Source organism: Podarcis raffonei, chromosome 1 (genome assembly GCF_027172205.1).
Source record: "Podarcis raffonei isolate rPodRaf1 chromosome 1, rPodRaf1.pri, whole genome shotgun sequence".
Lineage (NCBI taxonomy): Eukaryota > Metazoa > Chordata > Lepidosauria > Squamata > Lacertidae > Podarcis > Podarcis raffonei.
The window spans coordinates 14562951-14586793 of record NC_070602.1 but is presented as its reverse complement, the minus strand read 5'-3'; the positions used below and the strand labels follow the sequence as shown (position 1 = coordinate 14586793).

Sequence of the window (23843 nt, the reverse complement as noted above, 5' to 3'; positions counted from 1 at the left end):
TGGGATTGTCTAGTGAACGATGTTTACAGTTCCATACTGTGTTTACATTAAGCGCAGGATCGATCTGAAGTTCCTGGGTGGTGAGAATTTGTCCGTTCCACTTCCCGGAACTGACAATTTCATTAATAGTACTTTGGGTTTTGTTGTTGAAAAGTATTTCCCATTATCTCAATAAGCCTTGCAAGATACCCTGTAGGTCAGCACTATCTTTGCAAACTTTGTTTGTTACGGAGTTCTAAAAGTTTTTAACACATCTTCTAAATTCTTTCTAATGTAAAATATATGTTTTAGATTGTCCCGAGGAAGGAAAACTCCCCCCCCCAAAAAAAACCCACAAATCGAGCTTTTTCCAAAACAGGTTGTTGGACATTTACTACAGTAAACCTTTTGCAAGTGGAGCATCTGTTTTGCATGCAGAAGGTCGCATGTTGACTCCCCAGCATATCCAGGTAGAACTGGAAGAGACCGCAGTCTGAAACCTGGGGAGCTGCTGCCCATCAATGTAGGCCATGCTCAGAGGTGAATTTAGGGCAGGGCGACTAGTTCTGCTGCACTGGGTGCTTAGCCTGGATGTGCTGCAGGACGTTACAATGATGACATAGTGAATTGGGCAGAACGCAAGGCGAGAGCCTGGGGGCACTGAATTCTAGCCTCGCCCAGGGCGCCGCTGCAGTTGGAAAGACCAAAGTCTACCCCGGCATACTGACAGCGGTCTGACTCCAGCTTCCTGTGTTCCGCTTGGAGATCATAGAATTGTAGACTTGGGAGGGACCCCCAAGGGCCATCTAGACCAACCCCCTGCAATGCAGAAATCCTGCCCGCAGCCGTACCTGGGTGGGCTCAAACCACCAACTTTCTGGTTAACAGCCAAATGCATTGAACCGTTGTGCCACTCTATTTTGGTTTCTTTTATCTTGTGCCTCCTGTTGTTGTTGTTGTTGTTGTTGTTGTTGTTAAGGCTGATGTGAGACCATCTAGAAAGCTGCATGGTCTGATCCAGAAACTCTCTTATGTTTCTGTCTGTCTTAGAGGCAAGCTGCAGTGACCGCAATATGTTTGTGCCTCACCTGTTAGGGCTTCCTCCAGCTACTGCTGCGGACGACTATTTCTTATATTTCCCTTTCTCTGTCTCTTCCTATATAATCCTCCTCCCCACCCTAAAATGTTTGGGGAACTTTTTTAAAAAAGAGGCACAGAACATCAGGCTTCGAACAGAAACCCCTCCTTAATCCTGCGCTGAAGAAGCCCAGATGATGTGCCTAGAATAAGCTGTGCAGCACTTCATTTGCATAACGTTCTGACTGCAGCATTTAAACTCTCGAATAATTAGGAAGAGCTTGGCATGGATGAGGAAGCGGAGGGAGGGGGGGGATAAATAAATAAATAAATGGCCAAGGATGGAGAGCTCTAGAAAAAACGAGAGACCAGCATGCAGCACTTCTGTAGCTTTGCCGCAGATTTAAACATAATCTAATTTTCATATCTTTCCCTCTCCCCATTGGAAGCGGTCATTCTGTAAGGGGGAAAGGGCTATAGATCTCCAATAAAGAATTATCAGGGCCCTCATCCACAGTTTGCTGGATTCCTTTTCCTTTTGGGGGGTGAGGGGCAGACATGGCTTTTAAAATGACACAGAACATGCATGAGTTTGTAATGTAGATAATACTTCCTTTGGAATCCCTCCCTGCCTTCACCTAGATGCTGCCCCCGTAGGAATCTGCCCTTACATGGAGTCAGGAAATTGGTCATACAATCATAGGATCTTAGAGTTGGAAGGGACCCGAGGGTCATCTAGTCCAACCCCCTGCAATGCAGGAATCTCAGCTAAAGCATCCATGACAGATGGCCATCCAATCTCTGCTTAAAAACCTCCAAGGAAGGCGTCCACCACCTCTCATAGGAGTCTGTTCCACTGCCGAACAGCTCTTACTGTCAGAAAGTTTTTCTGAATGTTTAGTCGGAATCTCCTTTCTTGTAACCTGAATCCATTGGTTCAAGTCCTACCCTCCAGAGCAGGAGAAAACAAACTTTCTCCATCTTCCATGTGACAACCCTTCAGATATTTGAAGATGGCCATCATATCTCCTCTCAGTCTCCTTTTCTCCAGGCTATACATATCCTGCTCCTTCGACCATTCCTCATAAGGCTTGTTTTCCAGACCCTTGATCATCTTGGTTGCCCTCCTCTGCACATGTCATCCTCCTTAAACTGTGGTGCCCAGAATTGGACACATTATTCCAGGTGTGGTCTGACCAAAGCAGAATAGAGTGGTCCTATGATTTATACTGACTTGCAACAGCTTCCCAGTATTTCAGACAGGGTTCTCTCCAAGACTTACCTGGAGATGAAAGGGATTGAGCCTGGGGCAACCATCTGCATGAACGTAAGAACATCAGAACGTGTCTGCTGGATCTGGCCCAGCTAGTCCAGCATCCTGTTCTTGCAGTGGTCAGCTAGCTGCCTCTGCATACAAACCAGATGCTCTATTCCATAGATATTCCACATCCCACCCAAGAACCCCCCAATGAACACTAGTTGTTGTTGTTTAGTCGTTTAGTCATGTCCGACTCTTCGTGACCCCATGGACCAGAGCACGCCAGGCACTCCTGTCTTCCACAGCCACCCGCATTTTGGTTAAACTCATGTTGGTAGCATCGAGAACACTGTCCAGCCATCTCGTCCTCTGTCGTCCCCTTCTCCTTGTGCCCTCCATCTTTCCCAACATCAGGGTCTTTTCCAGGGAGTCTTCTCTTCTCATGAGGTGGCCAAAGTATTGGAGCCTCAGCTTCAGGATCTGTCCTTCCAGTGAGCACTCAGGGCTGATTTCCTTAAGAATGGATAGGTTTGTTCTTCTTGCAGTTCATGGGACTCTCAGGAGTCTCCTCCAGCACCTTAATTCAAAAGCATCAATTCTTTGGCCATCAGCCTTCTTTATGGTCCAGCTCTCACTTCCATATATCACTACTGGGAAAACCATGGCTTTAACTATACGGACCTTTGTTGGCAAGGTAATGTCTCTGCTTTTTAAGTTTCTGTCTAGGTTTGTCATTGCTTTTCTCCCAAGAAGCAGGTGTCTTTTAATTTCGTGACTGCTGTCACCATCTGCAGTGATATTATTATTATTATTTTACTTCATTAAAGTTGAGATGATTAGAAGAGCAAATGTGGTGCTAGTCAGGCTTGAGACCGGACATGCACGGAATCTTGTATGCTTTCCTTCCAGCCAAACCTTGTTTCATGGGTGATGCTGTGATTTGTCAGTCCCCGTCCCCCTTGTAATGAATTCAGTGCATACTCCCATCTTTCTTTGGAGAGCTGAACCCTCTGATTTCCCTTGTCAGCGAAACATCCGTTTGCCCACGTGCCTGCTCTCTTGAAGGACGTTCTGTCCCCCTGTTTGCAAAGGCAATGTTTTTAGTGCACTAGTAAGCATTGAGCAAATGCCAAAAAAAAAGGGATGCTGCTGTCTGATGTTGCTGTGCACCCCCTCAAACCATCACTGCCTCCCACTACCATCTACTGCCACCAAGATAATGGCAATTTTCTGCTGTTGTTGTGACGCAGCCGTGGCATCGCAGCACCACGGCAAATGCGTTTCTAAAAATACATAAGTTTAGATGGCGGGGCGTTGCTTCTACGGTTTCTTTTTGGTGCCTTAAATTGTTAGGAAGACTTTTATTTCCCAGGAAGGGTGGTGAGGACCGTTTCTGATGTTCAAGAAAGCTAGATTGTTAGCACCTGTCTTTCTCGAGAGGCAATGGAGTGCTCTTCCAAGGGCGAAGTCAGAACTGCTGATTTAGCAGCACCAAAGCGACCTCCTTGGGGCGCAGGCCTGGGCAGTGTGTATGGAGGTCCTGGGCTGCCCAGACGACAAGACCTTTATCTCAGCCTCGCTGGTGTGGTCCTAAGGAAACCAGAACTGTACCTTTGGCACCAGCTTGGCTTACAGGAGTTGCTGGAAGGAGGTGTACAAGGTGCCATCCAACTGCCTTAGAGACTCTACTCCGGGTTTGTGTAGGGTTTACTCCTTAACCTTTTCTCCTGAAGATGTCCTGTAAGGAATCATAGGTTTAAAGGTAAAGGTAAAGGGACCCCTGACCATTAGGACCAGTCGTGACTGACTCTGGGGTTGCGGCGCTCATCTCGCTTTATTGGCCGAGGGAGCTTCCAGGTCATGTGGCTAGCATGACTAAGCCGCTTCAGGTCAACCAGAGCAGCACACAGAAATGCCATTTAGCTTCCCGCCAGAGCGGTACCTATTTATCTACTTGCACTTTGACATGCTTTCAAGCTGCTAGGTTGGCAGGAGCAGGGACAGAGCAACAGGAGCTCACCCCGTTGTGGGGATTCGAACCGCCGACCTTCTGATCGGCAAGCCCTAGGCTCTGTGGTTTAACCCACAGCGCCACCCATGTCCCAATCATAGGTTTAATTAAGAAATAAAGCACCGGAATGTGGACGTTACCTTAGGGCAATTCAGAACAAATCAGTGTCCTCCAGATGTTTTTGGAACATCCATTATCCCTGACGATGGTCCATGCTGGCTGGGTCTGGTGGCTACCCCTGGTCTACACCTGACTGGCAGTGTCTCTCCAGAGCTTCAGACATGAGTCATTCCTGGTCCTAGCTGGAGGTGCCAGGGACTGAACCTGGGGCCTTCTGCCTGGAAAGCAAAAGCTCTGTCCCTGAGCTTATGACCCTTCTTGGGAGATCTACTTAGGGATGGGAGGTTACACCTGCCCACACAAGGGCAACACTCAGTTAGGCATCTGCTGGGATACTGCCACTTCTCAACATGAAGTGCTTAGCAGTAGGTCTTGTCCTTCTCTGGAGCCCCTGCACACCTCTCACGCTGTTGGAAGCTGATGATCCCTCACTTATCCCCATGTGACATTGGTAGAAGCAACAGCCCCACCCTTAGGAGAAGAAGCTGTCCTTGTCCTGTTAGCACTGGATGCTGGTTGGAAACCACAGAGCAGGGCCAAGGTGTGTTTGCCAAGATGATGGCCAGCTGCTTTTGGAGATAGAATGGTGGGTGAAAGATGGACTGTGATTTGGTGCAACATGGTATATCTTGTGGCACTTGAGTTCTTGATGCAGGGGCAAGGATGTTCAAAGGCCCTGCACAGGGTGGTTGATATGGACCCTTTTGATGAGATTGTGCAGGTGTCGAATAAAGATCTAGGGTTCAAAAATGGGTTGAAAAGACATTTGCAAGTTATAGTGCAAATAATAATAATAAAGAACTACGAACCTCAGAAATAAAGGGCATGGGGCATGTACAGAGTGCAGCTCCCTTGCGAGAGAGGAAACTGCATTAAATAAGGTGATTCCACAATATAACATAGTTTATTTATCTTCACGCTTTATGGCGATTGTCAGAAATACAAAACTGCTAGAACATTTGCAAAGCTAAGCAGGGCCCGCTATGGTTTCAAACTGGATGGGGGACCACATGTTGAGATTCCTGCATTGCACCAAATGACCCTTGGGGTGCCACCCAACCCTACAGTCCTGTGACTAATAAATGTTGATTATCTATTGATATATCTTGACATTATTTTCAGAGGATTTGGTTTGGGGGTCAATGCCCGTTTTATAAGCTCATCAAGGGGTCACGGGACTCGGAGCTTTGGGCAACCCCGCTTTACATAGTTGTGGGCTGCAGTTCTGGCACGAGACTGTTTATAGTACAGCAAGGCCTGGCGCTTCTGCACCGGCTACAAAACAGTATTCTTTGTGTTTTGTGAAGGCAGTTATTCAGATTATGGGAATGCATGAATTATCCATGGCCCTTTTGTCTCCCGAGGGATTGCTGACATAGCCTCCGTTGTAAAGCAGGTGACTCAAGGCTTCATGCTTCAACATTGAGAAAGTGGATGGGAAGATCCTGTACTGTGTGCACCCCTCATTTCCAATCTCTCCATCCCGAGCTGTGCTTTGACCTGTGCAAACTCCGAATCCTCATCTACTTATCGCATCTGCCGGCCTTCCGTCTAAGCTCTTTCCCCCAGCCTACGAGAAACAGGGGGGCTTGACCTCTCCGCAAAAGTGACTCCGCAGAGCTCTTTCGCCCCCTGTGTCGAATGGATGTGGGCTGGAAGGGTTTCGACAGGCCCCCTCATTGTTCCCCCACCTCCACGCCGGCAGTTTCAGATGCATTATACATGAATGCATTCATTTTTTAAGACAGCTCCCCGGATCAAAAGGCTCACGCAGCTTCCCAATGTGAGCAAGACTAATCTGGGATAATTACTGTATCAACTCGGGCTAACACAGAGATCTCATTAAACAAATTGAGTTGGGGGTAGCTGTTTCGAAAGTTGGGGGGCAGGGGAGTTCTTGAAGGAGGCACCTTGGGGTTGGTTGCAGTGGGGAGCGTTCACACAACACATCTCTCTCATTAGGGGTTTGTTCCTGTGCTGGAATTCCCTTGGGAAGCTGTGTTGCGGAAACTGCAGCTACAGAAGAACTGCACAGCGATATTCACCAGGGACCAAAAAATAAATAAATCCTGTGTTAGTTTTGTTGGCAGCTGCCCAGAGTGGCTGGGGCAACCCAGTCAGATGGGCAGAGTATAAGAAATACCATAATTTTTGCTCTATAAGACTCACTTTTCCCCTCCTAAAAAGTAAGGGGAAATGTGTGTGCGTCTTATGAAGTGAATGCAGGCTGCGCAGCTATCCCAGAAGCCAGAACAGCAAGGGGGATTGCTGCTTCACTGCGCAGCGATCCCTCTTGCTGTTCTGGCTTCTGAGATTCAGAAATATTTTTTTTCTTGTTTTCCTCCTCCAAAAACTAGGTGCGTCTTGTGGTCTGGTGCGTCTTATAGAGCGAAAAATACGGTATATTGTTATTATCATTATCATCATCATTGGTCTCTATTCTGACACACACACACACACACACACACACACACACACACACACACACCAGGAACCCTGGGAACTAGTTCTGACAAATGGGGCTGGAGATCTCTTTTGATTACCCAACTGCAGCTCCCAAGATCCTATGAAGGAAGCCATGACAGCAAAGTGACATAACATGTCTTGTAATGCAGATGTGCCCAAGAGTTAACACATAGAGACATGCCCACACACCCCATGGATTTAAGAATGCGTTGCTTCTGCAGCCTGGCTTAGAACGCATGTCTCAAAAACCCAACTGTGGGTCTTCTCTGGTTTGGTTTGGTTGGAAATGTTTACAGTTGGGCCATCTTTTTCATTTCTCTGAAGCTCTGCTGATGTAACTGTCAGTCATAACACTTCCATGACATTCCAGGGCGAAACTCTCGAGAAGCCTGATGGGAACAATAGTAAGCTGCTCCCATGTCCCCTCGGCGCCTTCTCTTGAGCACAAAGCATTTATTGTGAGATGACATTTCACGGAGATCCCATTCTCCCCCCTCCCCTTGCAGCCATTTCCCTAAACGCTGAGAATACCCAGCACCCTGGTTAACATCCTCTGGTTTTTTTGTTTTTGTTTTTTAATGCTTAGCTTGGTGGCAAAAAGCCAGAATATATTGTCTGTTAGAGCTGTGATTTATTAATTAGACTCCCCTCTGGGTTTCCCTTCTGTGCTGTTTTCTTAAAATGAACTTGGCACTGCAGAAATGCAAACAAGCTTGAGCTGGGAAGGAACCTCTGCTCCAGATGTTCAGCGATTTGGAGGGTGATGCTGAGTGACACTCGCGTACCCGTGCACACACAGTCGCCTCTTGCGTTCCGGATGCTCCAACATAAACAAATGGGCCGTATTGGAGCAAACGGGGGCAGGCTGTGGGGATTTTTCACCTGCCCCATCACGCTTGGCACAGGGAGCAGAGAAGCACCTTTGCCTTCCAAGGCGCATGGTAAACTTGCCCATCGTCAGCAAGGCCTTTGCAAGTTGTATGGGTGTGTTTCCCCCCCTTTTAATTCTCAGACTGAGCTAGCGGTCCATCCTGCAGAACCATTTGTAGCAGGATTAGCAGCCATGGGATTAGTTATTCAGTGACGATTTACTTTGAGTGCATCTGTGCAGGGCTGAACTCACAATCTCCCTGTGATTCTCCCCCCCCCCCCGGTGATATAAACACAACCTGTTTCTCAGGGACCACCTCCTTACTGGCTTCCTGTGGCTTCTCCTGGTCAAAATCACTGGGCTTCTTTGGTCTTTTGAGGGCGACATATTAAAAATCATGTACTCTGGTCCATGGGGTCATGAAGAGTCGGACACAACTAAACGACTAAACAACAACAAGGTTTTAGACCCCTCCTCTAGAACTTTGAAGCAGGAGTTTGGGCTCTGTTGCATGTGCATGAACATTACGGTGCAATTCATTGTCTGATTGCTGCAACTGGTGATTTTAAACTGTTAATATATTACAAGACGATTATTTTTTTTCTAATACATTTTAAAAAATGCTATTAGATACAATGCAATTAAGTGGTTAGGCTAGGACCTTGGAGACATGGGCACACTGAAAGCACCCCCACCCACAAAGGACTGCAATTTCCCCTTACAGAACTGCAGTTCACAGCAGCCCTGTGGTATAGGTTAGCCTGAGATATACTGGTTTGACCCAAGGTCAGCCAGTTAACTTCATGGCCGAGTGAGGATTTGAACCCAGGTCCCCCAGGTTGTCGACCAACACGCTGGCCACTCCATCACACTTAGGCTTGTCACCTTTGTTCTGGCAAAATACAGGAGAGAGTGGGGCGGTGCAGTTGGGGGGAGAATTTGTATGTGTGTGTGGCGCTGAAGCGACTTCAAAGCAATCCATTACAATATCTTACAGGATGGCCCCTCTGGAATTCTCTCTCTCTCTCTCTCTCTCTCTCTCTCTCTCTCTCTCTCTCTCTCTCTCTCTCTCACACACACACACACACACACACACACACACATTTGTAAACCTACCCTTTGCTACCCAGAGCTTAAATACGTGACCTTTCACACACCCTTTCTCAAACACATGCATTTGGGGAGGGTCCCTAACTTGGCAGAGAGAGAGAGAGAGAGAGAGAAGTCCTGAAATACAGGACAAAACTATCAGTACAGGACATAGCATTTTACATCGAAATATGGGGCAATCCTGTATTATTCAGGGACGGGTGGCAACCCTAAGTCCACACTGGCTCCATAAATCCAGGTCGGTTTTTTTGTTTGCTTTCATATGGAAGATCCTTTGCAAAATGCTCTCACCTGCCAAGTTGTGTGGTCCCAAATTGGACCTCCTTTTTCTGCTTGACTTGTGACTTTCCTCTTTTAAGTGAGCGTTGGATATAAACAGGGCGCTCTGGTGTCCCTATTACCCTCTATTTTTATCAGACAGGTTGCCTTGTTATCATTTGCATAGATTGCATAACAGGCTTTTTCTTCTTCTTCTTGCGGGGCGGCTGCAAAGGAGGGCGCCTTCGTTAGAGGACCCAGCAGCCGGCTGGGGAGATGGGAAAAGAATGCAGAGCAGCCGAACAACAATTAGCGCCACCCCAGCCATTCTTTTTCCCTCCCCCTTCCCCCACTCATTAAAACCTACTTCGTGCCAGGAAGCCTGCCTTATGAGGACATTACATCATGAGCGAGACCACATGATCCCTGGATTTCTGGCAGACCACGTCCTTTTTTAATTCCTTGAGCTGATTTGGCCGGGTGGCTTTTCAGAGCAAAGACCGAAGCCTTCTATTCCCAGCTGCAGAGGTGACATTGTGACTGAACGGGAGATGCAATCTCTCCCCCGTAAAGGGAGGAAAGGTGCGTCTTAAAAGCTCTGGACTGGAGGCGGCTTCGGGTACTGTCTAGGAACAGAGCTTCTCTTCAAACAGGACCGGCTGAAAGATGTTGGTTTCTGTCTACCCTTCGCAATGTTCCATTTGACAGATCTGTTCGCCTTGGGGGGTTTTTGTCGTCTCTTGTCGCCTTGTGTTGATGCATTCAGGAGATGTGAAGCCTCTTGGATGGAAAGCTAACAGTCTCCAGAGCACTCCATCTAAGGACTGGGGATTATTCTGTTTACACATACCATCCCCCTTAAATAAACACAACCCTGTTCCACTCTATCTGCATGTAATATCGCTGGCAGTGTAGGCCCCAAAGCACATCTCAAGAAAAAATTGGTGGGCAAATTGGACTAAAACGTGCGAATATTGTTTCATCGAAGAATCCTAGGAACTCTTAATTTGCTGAGAAATCTCTGCTGGGGATTCCTAGCTCACTGTTTGCAGAGATACAACATTCCTCCAGGAAAAGGGCAAATAGAGACTGGCATTTAAAAGGGGGGGGGTGAATCTAGGGAAATCTGGAAAATTAGAAATCAGTTAGCTTAACATCTGGTGGAAAGTGCTATTAAAGAATTACTAAGCACATAAAAGAACAAGTCTTGTAGAAACAGAACCAATGTGGCGAGGTTCTAGGACTTCTTGACAAATTAAAAGCAGACAAACTCTCAGCTCCAGATGGTGTATTTCCAAACTCAAATGTGAAAATGCTGATTTTCAAACAAAAATATGCAACTTGTCCCTAAGATCAGCCTCCATATGTTGGGACTGGAAAGTGACCAATGCAATACCAATTTTTAAATGGGAATCTAGGAAATTACAGGCCGCTTAGCTTAACTGGAAAACTGGTGGGAAACGTGATTAACAATAGAATAATCTTACATATAGAAGATCAAGTCTTTTTGAGAGAGAATCAGCACGGCTTCCTGGAGAGCAACTCCTGTCTCACTAATTTTTCAGAGCATCAACGAGCATATGGATATAAGTGATCAAGTTAACATTGTGTACTTGGACTTCCAAAAAGCTTTCAATAAAATCCCTCCCCAAAGACTTCAGAGGAACCTTAGCAGTGATGGGATAAGAGGAGATCTCCTTTTACGGTTCAGTAGCTGGTTTAAAAAATGGGAAGCAGTGAGTAGGAATAGTTTCCACAACTGAGCGATGTAAGAAGGGGGCCTACGCAAGAATCAGCATTAGGACTTGTGACTTTTTAACTTGTTCATAAATAACCTGGAGTTAGGGGCGAGCAGTGAGGTGGCCAGGTTTATGTTGTTGTTGTTTAGTCGTGTCCGACTCTTCGTGACCCCATGGACCAGAGCACGCCAGGCACTCCTGTCTTCCATTGCCTCCCGCAGTTTGGTCAAACTCATGTTAGTAGCTTTGAGAACACTGTCCAGCCATCTCGTCCTCTGTCGTCCCCTTCTCCTTGTGCCCTCCATCTTTCCCAACATCAGGGTCTTTTCCAGGGAGTCTTCTCTCCTCATGAGGTGGCCAAAGGATTGGAGTCTCAGCTTCAGGATCTGTCCTTCCAGTGAGCACTCAGGGCTGATTTATAGATCAGATTTATAGAACAGGTTTATAGATGACACTAAATTGTCCAGGGTGGGAAAAAACAAGACGGGATTGCAAGGAGCTCCAAAAGGATATCTCCAGACTGGATGAATGGGCATTATGCAAGTGCAAAATAATGTGCAAGACACCCTAACTGCACACATGTGCACTCATGAAGTCTAAACTGGTCATGACTGACCAGGGTCATAGCGGATAGCTCAGTGACGATATCAGCCCAGCATGTGAGAGCTTTGAAAAAGGCTAATTCTGTGCTAGGAAAGGGGTTGAAAGTAAAACTGCCAATATCATAATGCCATTATGCAATCGATGATGCAATCGTACTTGGGATACTGTCTGCAGATTTGGTCACCATGCATCAAAAAGGATGTTGTGGAGCTGGGGAAGGTTCAGGAAAGGGCAGCCAAAATTATCAGAGGGCTGAAGCAACAGCCCTGTGCAGAAAGGCAACAGCATTTGGGGCTCTTTAGCTCGGGGGGGGGGTGAGTATGAAAGAGGTATATAAAATTATATATCGATAGAGATAAGAAACATAGGGAGCTTCTATTGAATGGTTTAACTATCAAGCCTTCTTTCCAGGGAACTCTGGGAATTGTAGTTCTGTGGGGGAGATAGAGGTCTCCTAAAAAACTCTCTGCACCCGTACCAGACTACAGTTCCCAGGATTCTTTGGGGGAAGCCATAACTATAACAATGGTGTCCTAATGATTTGAATCAGGGTTTCCCAAACTTGGGTCTCCAGCTGTTTTTGGACTACAACTCCTATCCTCCCTAGCTAGCAAGACCAGTGGTCAGGGATTATGGGGATTGTAGTCCAAAAAACAGCTAGAGACCCAAGTTTGGAAAACCCTTCTTTAAATATATATGGTTGATGTGGCCTAATTCTACTTTACTAGAGAACCGTCATCATCGTTTTTCTTTAAAAGAAAATTTCCCCCTTTTTAGTCCAAAGCAGCAAACAGCTATTCCACGCAATCTGAACCTGGCAGATTTCAGAACTGCCTGAGAAGTGTCCTGGCCAAACTGGGCATCCTAAAAATAATTTGGCAGAAAAATCTGAGCTTGTAAAGGAAGAGGCTGCAGCTAGCAAACTCATCAACGCTCCTTTGCTGACAGTTTCCAGAAGGGGTAGCTGTGTGAGCCTGTCACAACAAGAGCCTTGTGGCATCTTAAAGACTAACACATTTCATTCTGGCATAAACATTTGTGGACGAGGCATGGTGCAGCAAATCTCAGTCTGCACAAGCTTGTGCCATAATAAATGTGCTTGTCTTTAAGGTGCAACAAAAATCTTTCGCAGTCCTTTTTCTGATGGCGCTTACTCGCAAGGTATAGCACTCATAGCCATAGCTGTCAACTTTTCCCTTTTCTTGCGAGGAATCCTATTTGAAATAAGGGAATTTCCCTTTAAAAAAGAGAAACATTGACAGCTGTGCTTATAGCACCAATATTTTTTAAAAAGCAAGCTAAGGGAATTCTGAGGACGAAAATAGATTATTCTTTCAACCATTTCCTATAAATTTGCTTCAATCTACCTGGTCTTTTCTATATTGTATTTTAGCCTCTTTTTTTAGCAGTTGTTTTTTTTTTTTTTAAGTAGTTTGGCTATTACAGTGGTACCTCAGGTTACAAACACCTCGGGTTACCAACACTTTGGGTTCTAGACTCCGCTAACCCAGAAGTAGTACCTCAGGTTAAGAACTTTACCTCAGGATGAGAACGGAAATTGTGCACCGGTGGCGTGGCGGCCGCGGGAGGCCCCATTAGCTAAAGTGGTACCTCAGATTAAGAATGGTTTCAGGTTAAGAACGGACCTCCGGAACGAATTAAGTTCGTAACCAGAGGTACCATTGTTATAGCTGGGGGTGTGGATATGGGTTTAGTGGAGGGCAAATTAAGGGTAAGAGGAAAAAGCCATAGAGAAAAGGAGTGTGAGATGGGGGACCCAAGTTGCTCCATCAACAACCTCCATCTACTACCTCTTGAAGATGTAGCAAGTTTCCTTGCTCCTATTGGAGGCTGGGAGGATGAAGATCCTGGGATGAAGATTCCAGAAAGATTTACTAGCTTAAATAACCTGCCAAGGCAATGCTGTGGCAGGACCAAAGTGTGGTTTGCAAAGTGGGACAAGCACTAAGAAGGATTGCATTGACTTATATGGGAAGCTAAGGAAGTGGAACCATATTTCTTTTCCCTTTCCCCCCAGAGAACTGTGTTATGTTCCTTTTGAACGGATTATAATGGAACAAGAAGGCCCAGTGCGTGTCTTTCCCTGAGTAACTGGTTGAGAAAAGATTGTGCTTCTCGTCAACAATTCCCAGTGGAATGTAAATGGAGGGCTGAAAAATGTGGGATTGGGATTGCCTTGTAGTTAACCTTTGCCTATATTAGTGGGGGCAAGTGGTTCTTCCAAAAATTAAAATTGAGGTCATTGGTAATCTGTTCAACTTATGCTGATTCTAGCGAGTTTGGGGTGCGAGGAGGACAGGGGCAGGGTGCAATTCACCCTAGATTTTATTTCCATTCTGGAAAGCCATTGCTGTCATAGTCAAAGGGACAACCCTCACTTTGAACGGGTTATTCAGATAGTAAGTCAGAGCAGTACCTCGGAGCAGGGCTTTTTTGGTGGCCGTCCCTGTCCTGCGGAATAACATTCCCATCAAGTTACGACAGGCACCCAATATCTGCACTTTCTGGAAACAGCTGAAGACATTTTTGTTTCTGCAGGCTTTTAAATAGGTCTTTACCATGACTGCCCACTTGTTAGGGTTTCAGTCTTGTTTTAAATGTGTGTGTTTTAAACTGTTTTTCATGTCTAAATTGCCTTCAGACTAGTTTAGAAGGCAATTGATGAATTAAGGATAATAATAACACCCACACATAAGGAGGAGTCCTTGTGTGTCCTTGGTGGTATTTTATGTATTGTGTTTTGCTGTTATTTTTATTGTTTATTGATCCATAATTCTTTATTGTAACTGATAAGTGCAAATTATTGTTTAATTATTATTTGCTTAGTGTTGGATTCTAACGGATTGTTGAATATTGCTTTATTTGAGATAAGTTGTTTATTCTAAAGTTATTGCGACTTTTTATAGTGGATCAGATTGTTACTATTAATGTTTTATGTTTTATTATTAGTTCTATATGTGTTGGAAGCCGCCCAGAGTGGCTGGGGCAACCCAGCCGGGTGGGTGGGGTATAAATAAAACATCATTTTATTTATTTATTTATTTATTTATTTATTTATTTATTTATTTATTTATTTATTTATTTATTTATTTGAGCTGCCTCCACCCTCTTCCCACAGCTGGAGAGGAGCTGAGCTGGCCACAAGACCATCTGCCAGAGGGAAAAATCCATCAGTGTGCCAGCCCATTTAGATGCAGGCTGTGCTGCACCTGTTCACCAGCTGGCCAGCATCCACCCACCTGGTCATTTGCTCACCTGGCCACTAACTCACTTGCCCAGCTGACTGCTCACTCACCCTGGGGAGTCTTAAGGCTCCCCCACAACACACACACACACATGCAACATGTTGCTGCTTAGAACCTCTTGTTTATTAGAAGCTGTGGTGGTTGTGCAATTGGCTTTGGGTTCTTGTAACAGCATATTGTTCAGTCGTAAGATACGGAAAGTGTGCTGACATTTTTTTGGTCGACCTCTGTTCTTCGTGAGAGGGAAACTACTTTGTGAACTCGTAGAATTTTTTTAAAAAAAAATAATTTAGGGTCCTTGCGACAATTCTTACTTGAGGATTATAATTTGGCAGTGCGTTCTTAACCTTGGCTGATCTTAATGTGAAAATGTGTTACTAATTTGTATGTTCAGAGGACGTTGTGTAAATAATTTGGGGGTTTTAGCAATAACTCTACGTAATCGTTCATGTTGATTCCAGGAAGCAGGAAAAATGCACTTGTTGTATCTCTCTGTTTTGAGAACTCTTTGTAGGATTTATTTTGGGGTTTTGCATTATTTCAAGACTGAGCACATGCTAGGAAATAGACACTTAATTAACAATATCATAATTGTGGGTACTGTGTATTTATTAAGGCTTTCCAAACAGTTCATTGCAGGTATTTAAGGGGGAAATGCAATTCCTGGGTGATGGTTATCATATCCTTACGCTGCAATCCTGCACCCACTTAACCTGGGAGTAAGTCCTATCAAACTCTATAGTGCTGACGTCTGAGTAGTTGTGTATAGGGTTGCACTGTTAAGGGTCAGTTGAATAGGAACTTGGTGCAATCCACAAAAGGATAAAATCTAAGTAAAGTTGATGTGTGATACCATTTTAAAAATTGTGTTCTTATTAAGATTTTCCATAAGCAACAAGAGTTCATTCATTGTCTCTACTTTCAAATCATAGTCTTTCATAGAGGTCATTACAGTCAAATTGAGGCATTTTTGTGGTCATCAGTGTGGTTGTGGAGGAAAGAGAAGTGGAAAAAGGGGTGAGAGAGACAGTAAATATGAGGAAAGCAGAATGTTCCCTAGAGAAGGATCTGAAATTCTGAACCCTTGAATTTCTTTTACTCTAGATCAGTGGTTCCCAACTTTTTTTTTTGGCCATGCCCCACCTAAACATCTCTAAAATCCCAATGTGCTCCCCCCATGGCATATAATTCTTATTATTCAAAAAGTGAACTCCTATTCACATAGAGGAAGCCTAATTCACTGTTAATAACTCATTCTCGAATTGCGTCCCTTAAAAATCAAATTGCCCCCCTTTGGGACGTGTGCCCCACATTGGGAACCACGGCTCTAGACTGTTTCGTTTGATGTTTTAATGTGTTGTAAACTGGTTTGAGATTTTTTCTTTAAAATATAAAGTGGTATGGAAATGAATAATAATAATCATAATAAATTTCACTGGGGAGAAAAAAAGGCACCTAGACATTTGGTTGTAGCAACTGTAACCTGTATATCTGAAGGAGCATCTCCACCCCCATCGTTCAGCCCGGACACTGAGATCCAGCACCGAGGGCCTTCTGGCGGTTCCCTCATTGCGAGAAGTGAGGTTACAGGGAACCAGACAGAGGGCCTTCTCGGTAGTGGCACCCGCCCTGTGGAACGCCCTCCCTTCAGATGTGAAGGAAATAAGCAGCTATCTTCTTTTTTAAAGACATCTGAAGGCAGCCCTGTTTAGGGAAGTTTTTAATATTTAATGCTGTATTGTTTTTAACACTTGATTGGAAGCTGCCCAGAGTGGTTGGGGAAACTCAGCCAGATGGGCGGGGTATAAATAATAAATTATTATTATTATTATTATTATTATTATTATTATTATTATTAACCTAGGCTTAAGGTGCCATTTGGCAGTTAGCTTATACAGTGGTATCTTGGGTTACAGACGCTTCAGGTTACATGATTTCGGGTTGTGCACCGCGCCGAACCCGGAAGTACCGAAACGGGTTACTTCTGGGTTTTGGCGCTTGCACATGCGCAGAAGCACTAAATTGCGCTTTGTACATGCGGCGAATCGTGACCTGCACGTGCTCAGACACGGCGCTGCAGGTTGCGAACGTGCCTCCTGCACAGATCACGTTCGCAACCCAAGGTTCCACTGTATATCTAAGTTTCAAACTTTGGCTCCCAGATAAAAATGTAACCTGCCAAGATTTGGGTGTTTCTCTCACTCAGGAGTTACGGTGAAATTTGTGGTTGGCAGCAGATGCAGATTGTGTGTGTGTGTGTGTGTGTGTGTGTGTGTTGCAGGCTTTCTGTGGTTGCCTTCTGGTGACCTCTGCTTGCCCTCTAGTTTGGAGATAGTAAGAAGCAAACATCCTGCACCTCCTGCCCATTTGACCTGGTTCCTCTCTTGTGGTCAACCTTTTGACCTCTTCCCTCAAGCGATTGTGGCGCAGACACCCCACCACAGATGGGCAAACAAGCATCTGCTTTGCTAGAGGATTTGACTTTTAGAAGAAGATGGGGCAGAAACTGCAAAAAAAGTCCTGCTTGTGGGTACCACAGTCTCGGAGGATTAGTAAAAACTGAACTTCGGGTTGAAGACTCAGCTCTAAGCAAAAACCCATGGAAGGAAGTGGACGACATCTAGCTAGAACCATGCTCAGTTGTGCAGATGTCCTTATTTCAATTTTACATCCCGCTTCGGCAAATGCACAGAAGGTCTGGGTAGTAGTATATAGACCAGGGATTGCCAATCTTTTGTGGGTCAGGGAAGAGACAATGGAGCGCACATCTGGGCATGAAGGCAAACTGCTGCATTTGCAGCAGCAAAGTGACCGAAGTTGAGGCTGATGGATTTCCACTTCATTGGATGAAGTGGGATCTCATCCACGGAAGGTTATGCCACCATAAATCTATCGTGTCTTGTGGCACCTCTAAAGACTGGTCTTTTGTCTCCACAAGGCACATCGTCTTCTGCCAACAACCCCTTTGTTTCCTTCTCCCACTTCAGTCTCTCCTCAAAAGCCACTTCTTCAACATTTATATTTTATGTACAGTGTGGTACCTTGGGTTAAGAACTTAATTCGTTCTGGAGGTCCGTTCTTAACCTGAAACTGTTCTTAACCTGAGGTACCACTTTAGCTAATGGGGCTTCCCGCTGCCGCCATGCCGCTGCCACGCGATTTCTGTTCTCATCCTGAAGCAAAGTTCTTAACCCGAGGTACTATTTCTGGGTTAGAGGGGTCTGTAACCTGAAGCGTCTGTAACCCAAGGTAAAGGGACCCTTGACCATTAGGTCCAGTCGTGACCGACTCTGGGGTTGCGGCGCTCATCTCGCTTTACTGGCCGAGGGAGCCGGTGTACAGCTTCCGGTCATGTGGCCAGCATGACTAAGCCGCTTCTGGCGAACCAGAGCAGCACACGGAAATGCCGTTTAGCTTCCCGCCAAAGTGGTACCTATTTATCTACTTGCACTTTGATGTGCTTTCGAACTACTAGGTGGGCAGGAGCAGGGACCAAGCAACGGGAGCTCACCCCATCGTGGGGATTCAAACCGCCGACCTTCTGATCAGCAAGCCCTAGGCTCTGTGGTTTAACCCACAGCGCCACCCGCGTCCCTAGGTACCAAGGTACTACTGTATTAAATTTACATCCTGCCCTTCTCACCAGAGAAGCTCAGGGCAACAAACACAAAAAAGTTGCAATGACACAATTAAGAATATATATATATATTTAACAAAAACTACTTTAAACATTTAAAAGCACCTAACAGCAACCACATTCCTCTCACCACTAAGAAGTTCGTGGTTGCCATGGCCAGTATCTTTGAGCCAACAAACGGCTGGGTGAGCAAGAATGCTTTTAAATGAGAGGGAGGCAGAGACGTCTCACCAGGGAGGCCATTCCACAAGCAGGGATTATTTTTCCACCTACTGTAAAATCCCAGGCTTTTAAAATACCTTCACCCCACCCCAGCCTAATATATAGTGACAGCTGTTTGTTTAGAATTGTTCTTTTTTTAATACTGAATTTTAAGTGACCTGACCTGAATCCTTCTGGCAAATGGGCAAGTAAGAAATCAAAATAATAACAGTGTAAGACTTTTTATCACCTGTAATGGTGTGCAGGACATCTTTTAGAACAGGAGCAATGATGTCATCCGGCAGAATGGCGGGGTAAAGGAGGTGATAAGGAGGCTTTCAAGTTTTATTATTGTTTGTGATAGGTTAGCTGCTAGGGAGGCAGAGAGAGAGAGAAAGAAAGAAAAAGAAAGAAAGTCAGGGTTTTTTCTTTGTCCTTGATTCACCCTAGCCGTTTAAAAGGTGACATTTCTTTGCAGGAGTGTTTGCATTTCTAATTAAACACCAAGTTTAAATTTCAGCTGACTGGAGGTATTTTGTAAAAGCTCAATGTGGGGATGGGGGGTTGTTTTGTTTTAAAAAAAAACAAGCTGGGATTTATTCTGTAAACAGGGAGGAGGTATTCAACTAAGTTTTACTCAGAGTAGATCCATTGAAATGAATGGACATGGCTATGTTAGGTCCATTAATTCCAGTGGGTTTACTCTGAGTAAAACATAGCTGAATAACCCGTATATCTTGTTAGCTGATCCTTAAAAAAAACAGTATTATATTGTTAGTGGGAATAGATGGATATGGGCAGCTGGCTGGATTTTCTTTAGAGGTGTGGTTTTGGAACCCATCACGAAGAACTCTTGCACTTCAAAGTTTACAATTTTGCTGCTGATTGCCTATTGATGTTTTGCATAGGGCTTAAAGCACCATTCCTTCTTAAACAGGTAGATAAGTAGTCATAATGGGAAAAGAAATGATAAGACATTCAGTTTAAGCCTAGCCATGAAAGGCCTGTGGATCCACAGTCCTTATGTGGTCTAATGCTGGCATTCATATGAATGCAAAAAAAAAAGTTAACAGAAACAATTATATCTCTCTAAACCATGTGGATTGTCTGCTCCTTGTAGCGCCAGAAATTATATTTGTGTGTTTCCTGTGCAAGTGTGCTTCCTTCTGCTGGGATTGTGGGCTGCTGTTTGAGCCTGATTAACTTCTGTTTTCAAACGCTGGGTATCTGGGACACAAGGAAGGGCTGTAGCTCAGCAACAGAACATGTGCTCTGCTTGCAGAAGGTCCCGGGTTCAGTCCCCGGCATCTCCAGGTAGGGCTGGGAGAGGCCTCAAATTTTGGAGAGCTGCTGCCAGTTAGGATGGGCACGTATTCAGCTAAATCAGGGTTTCAGCTAAACTGGGGTCCCCAACTGTTTTTGGACTACAACTCCCATCATCCCTGACCATTAGTCCTGCTAGCTAGGGATGATGGGAGTTGTAGTCCAAAAACCGTTGGGGACCCAAGTTTGAGACAACCTGAGCTAGATGCATCTAGGTTGGGTTCTGTATAAAAGACTTGCTGTCTTCTTCAGTGTACTGGCAAGCAGAAAAGGCAACTCGTGAGATATCCCTGAGATATATCCCCAAGGCGTAGTGAAGTAGCCAGCATTGTGTAAGTCTGGAAGAGGTTGTGCAATGCCTTCCTTCCTGCAAAGGGAGGCAAAAAAACAGGATTACCGGTTAGATTTGCATACGTCTACTGTTTATAATGTTGGGTGGTGTCCAACTAGACAGTTCCACTAGTCCGTCCAAGGACTTGTCATGCTGTGCAACCCCTAAATATGTTCTTCCTACAACAGAGACGAAGGCAGGGAAGTTCCATTGGACAGTTGAAAGTCCTTGTGCCGGTGGAACTGTTTAATTGGATGCCACCCTTTTGGGGGGAGTGCGAGTCGAGGAGATGCGAGCTGAGATTAGCTGCGTGCCTTTGCCGCCTGCCTGTCCCGATCACAAACCTTAAAATCTTTTCTCCGTCCCGAGACAACTTGTACAGCAGCGGAGGAAAAGAGAGACCGTCACTGTTTAGACAACTCTGACATTAACGAAGCGCATTGTGCGAAAGTCAGTATCTCTTTACTGAGGTGCTATAGCATCTGCGTGAAGGGTCTAGGAAGTGACATGCTAACAACCCAGGGACCAGGCACAAGGATAAGGCACAGACTGTTCCTGTTGCCTGTCTGCATGCACGCCGATGAAATACAGAAAAGGTGCAGAAATACTCTCTGTGCTGAAAGTCCTGCCCTTTCCAAACTCTTTACAGGATTTTGCTTGCACTGAATTGCAGGAGGCAGATCCTCACACCTGCACCCACCCACCTCTCTCTAAATCTCCAGTGTGTAGGAGTCAGCAGCCTCCCCCCACTTTGTATAAAACCAGGAAATCGAAAAACTGCGCCTGTCATAGAATTTACACCAGGTGGGCGGCCCCAGCGACTTCAGCAAAGCTGCTATGGAAATAAGTGATTCACAGAATCTGAGCTCGGGTAGCACTGCTAGGGAACGGGGTTTGGAGGAGATTAGCCAGGCTGCCGCTTCTCATTCATTCATTCATTCATTCATCCTCTTTTCTCCCTCCCTCTTTTTCTGTAGGTGGACGCATCTGTTCCTTTTCCCCTTGCATCGAACAAGTGCAAAGGACCTGCCTGGCCCTGGAGGAACACGGCTTTGCCGAATGTAACACTCTGGAGATCCTGCTGAGAGTGTACAACGTTCGGACAATCAGCTTGCCAGTCCCTGACCTTGGAAAAGGAATCGGGGGTAACGCCAGAGCGGAGTCTGACCAAGGCAGCCCATCCGATCAGGGTGCCTCCTCTGCTGGTCTCCAGCAGGGAAACGCACAGTTTAAAAGCGGTGTGCCGCCAAGGGAGATGGTGGGTCACACTGGGTATTTGACCTTCGCTACCAAAAGCCTATTTTAGTTACTCGCGAAGCTAGCGGCCTCTTTGCTGCCCTCCCTCCTTCCCTCCCTCCCAATCAAGCATCCCAGGCTTTTTTTGCTCATCGGGCAATTCCATATATAGTCAGACTGAGTAAGATTATGCTTTTGTTTAAATAGCACGCAGGAGCGCTAACCAGATCAGCCTTGCAGTACACTGTCCTTCTGGAACAGTGCTTGGCTGCCTGTCAGGTAGGAAGATGGATTAGCAGCTAATAGCTGTGGGGTGGACTTTGCAAAGCAAAAGCCACTTACTGGGGTTGTTTGGGGCAGGGAGGGGGGATGTCAACAAGGTTTCCTTTTGCTTTCTGGAACTCCTGCATTGATTCTTCCCTCTAAGAGGGTGTGCAATGGGGAGAATTTTTGCTTTCGGTTTTGTATTTGCCGTTGGGAATCTATTTAATATTTGGATTTTTTAAAAATAAAATAAAAAAGGTTTTGCCGTAGGCCCAGAATTGGCTAGCAGCCCCTGCAAAGAGAGTCAAAAAATGCAGGCGGATGTGTGGATTCATATATACGCATACATGCACACATAGGTGAACCAGCATGGAAAGAGCATCAAACCCAATTTATTGTGGTTGCATGACGTGAGTGAGTCTCCCTTGTCACAAACATTCAAAGCACAGGGCTAGCTTTTGAGGGGAGAAAGTTAGGCTGCAAGTCTAATGCTGAATGGAGCTGGAGGTTTCCTATAGGAAGTATCATTTAGTCTCATCCCTGCTTGCATCCTGAAATAATTCTGTTCAGGGACAGCTCTTCTACCTCTTCTGTGTGAGCAAAATCCTCAGCACAATCGCACATTCACTTGGCCCTGAATAAATGGCTAGATTTGCATCCTGCTTCCTCCCTGCCAAACAACAAGCAGCAAAAAAAACCCTCCCCTATTCAATCTGTCCTGTATTGTAAGACGGTACTTGTATTTACAGATGTCCATTGCTGTAAACAGAACGAACCCTTCCCTGGTGTTCTTAACCAGCGTATAAGCACGTCACAATCTTATCTTCCTAGGACCTGGGTGAAATGCGAGCCACAAGGCAAATCTTTTTATCCATTCCACGCGCCGGCTGATTAATAGATATGCCTGAAAGTGCGAATCCGGTTTTGCCCTTTTCTTGACCAAAAATAAACATGGCTGAGCTTTCGATGGGTTACAGACCCGGTGCTAATCTGTAGCAGTTTAACAAAAGTTCCGCCAACCGCGGCGAGCAAAGATAGAACAGCTGAGCAGATTAAAAACCAGGAAAGCAAATCATTTGAGCTCGAAGCTGTTACGTAAGTGTTCCAGGGCTGCAGCTTTCCGCCTCCGCCTCCTCCTCCTCCTCTTCGGAAGGATGTTAAAAGTCTTCTGTTATGCAGTGCTCGAAAGTACTTTTGAGGGAAAGCAGGATAGAAGGTTCTGCTGCTGCATCATTAATGGGGTAGCTACAACCGCCTGCCTGCAAGCAAAGAGAGAACAGCAGGCATATGTAAACATCAGATCAACTGGGGAAGAGGAGGGGGAGCTGCTTAAGCCTACAAAAGGAGAGGAAGCAGAACCAAGTGAATGTCTCTGTCCTTAAGATGCTTGCACTCAAATCGACACTGTATGTCCTTGGTACAATATGCTTCTAGTACAAAGCCGGGAAAGGGGGAGGGGACATTTTCCAGACTCCCATTTGAACAACCTTATAGGGTTAACATGCAGGTGGTGGGCGTGGCCAGAGGCAAAGTGGGCGGAGCAACGAATGTAAATTCTGCCTTTGTGCATTAGGCTAGATGGGATGTTTTCCGAGGTTGACAAGCCGAGGGCTGGGCGATACCTCGTTTTCAACATCGCAATATATCACCAGCTAAGCATCCTGATACACTGATTTATCACAATGTCTGGTATAAGGATAGAGCTATATAGGGGCACTGGCTGGATTCACGGTTTTTCCCGCATTGTGATTTTTGCATAGCACACCCACATCCTGCACCATGATTTGCAATATTTTTGCCAGGTCAAAAATTATGAAACCAATAAGACAATAGGGGCTTCAAACCGGTTTTGGACGATATTTTGATGTATTGCCCAGCCCTAGGCGAGCCTCGTCTACCCCTCTACAGCACACACTCCTCCTTGACCATTGGACCCACTATTGGTCTTGTCTGCTCAAGCTGCTGGAGCCTGTTTTCACATGCAGGAGAAGTCCCTAACTCACCAAGGGGTTGAGAACCACTGGCTGCCCTCACCTGGTTTAGCCGGCCAGTTGAAACTGTTTGCCAGGGTGTAGCTGCTGTTGCATGCTGAC

The 23843-nt window shown here is 45.6% G+C and overlaps 1 protein-coding gene across 1 annotated transcript in view; it reads left to right on the top strand.

Moving 5' to 3' along the window:
- The window catches only part of TRMT61A (tRNA methyltransferase 61A), a 56345-nt gene extending 34113 nt beyond the window's left edge, over positions 1 to 22232 (top strand). Inside the window, exon 4 of the mRNA XM_053366930.1 lies at positions 21228 to 22232. Coding sequence (XP_053222905.1) covers positions 21228 to 21556 — 329 coding nt within the window. The 3' untranslated portion in view covers positions 21557 to 22232. The remainder of the gene's footprint in view (positions 1 to 21227) is intronic.
- The last annotated feature ends 1611 nt before the right edge of the window (positions 22233 to 23843 follow it).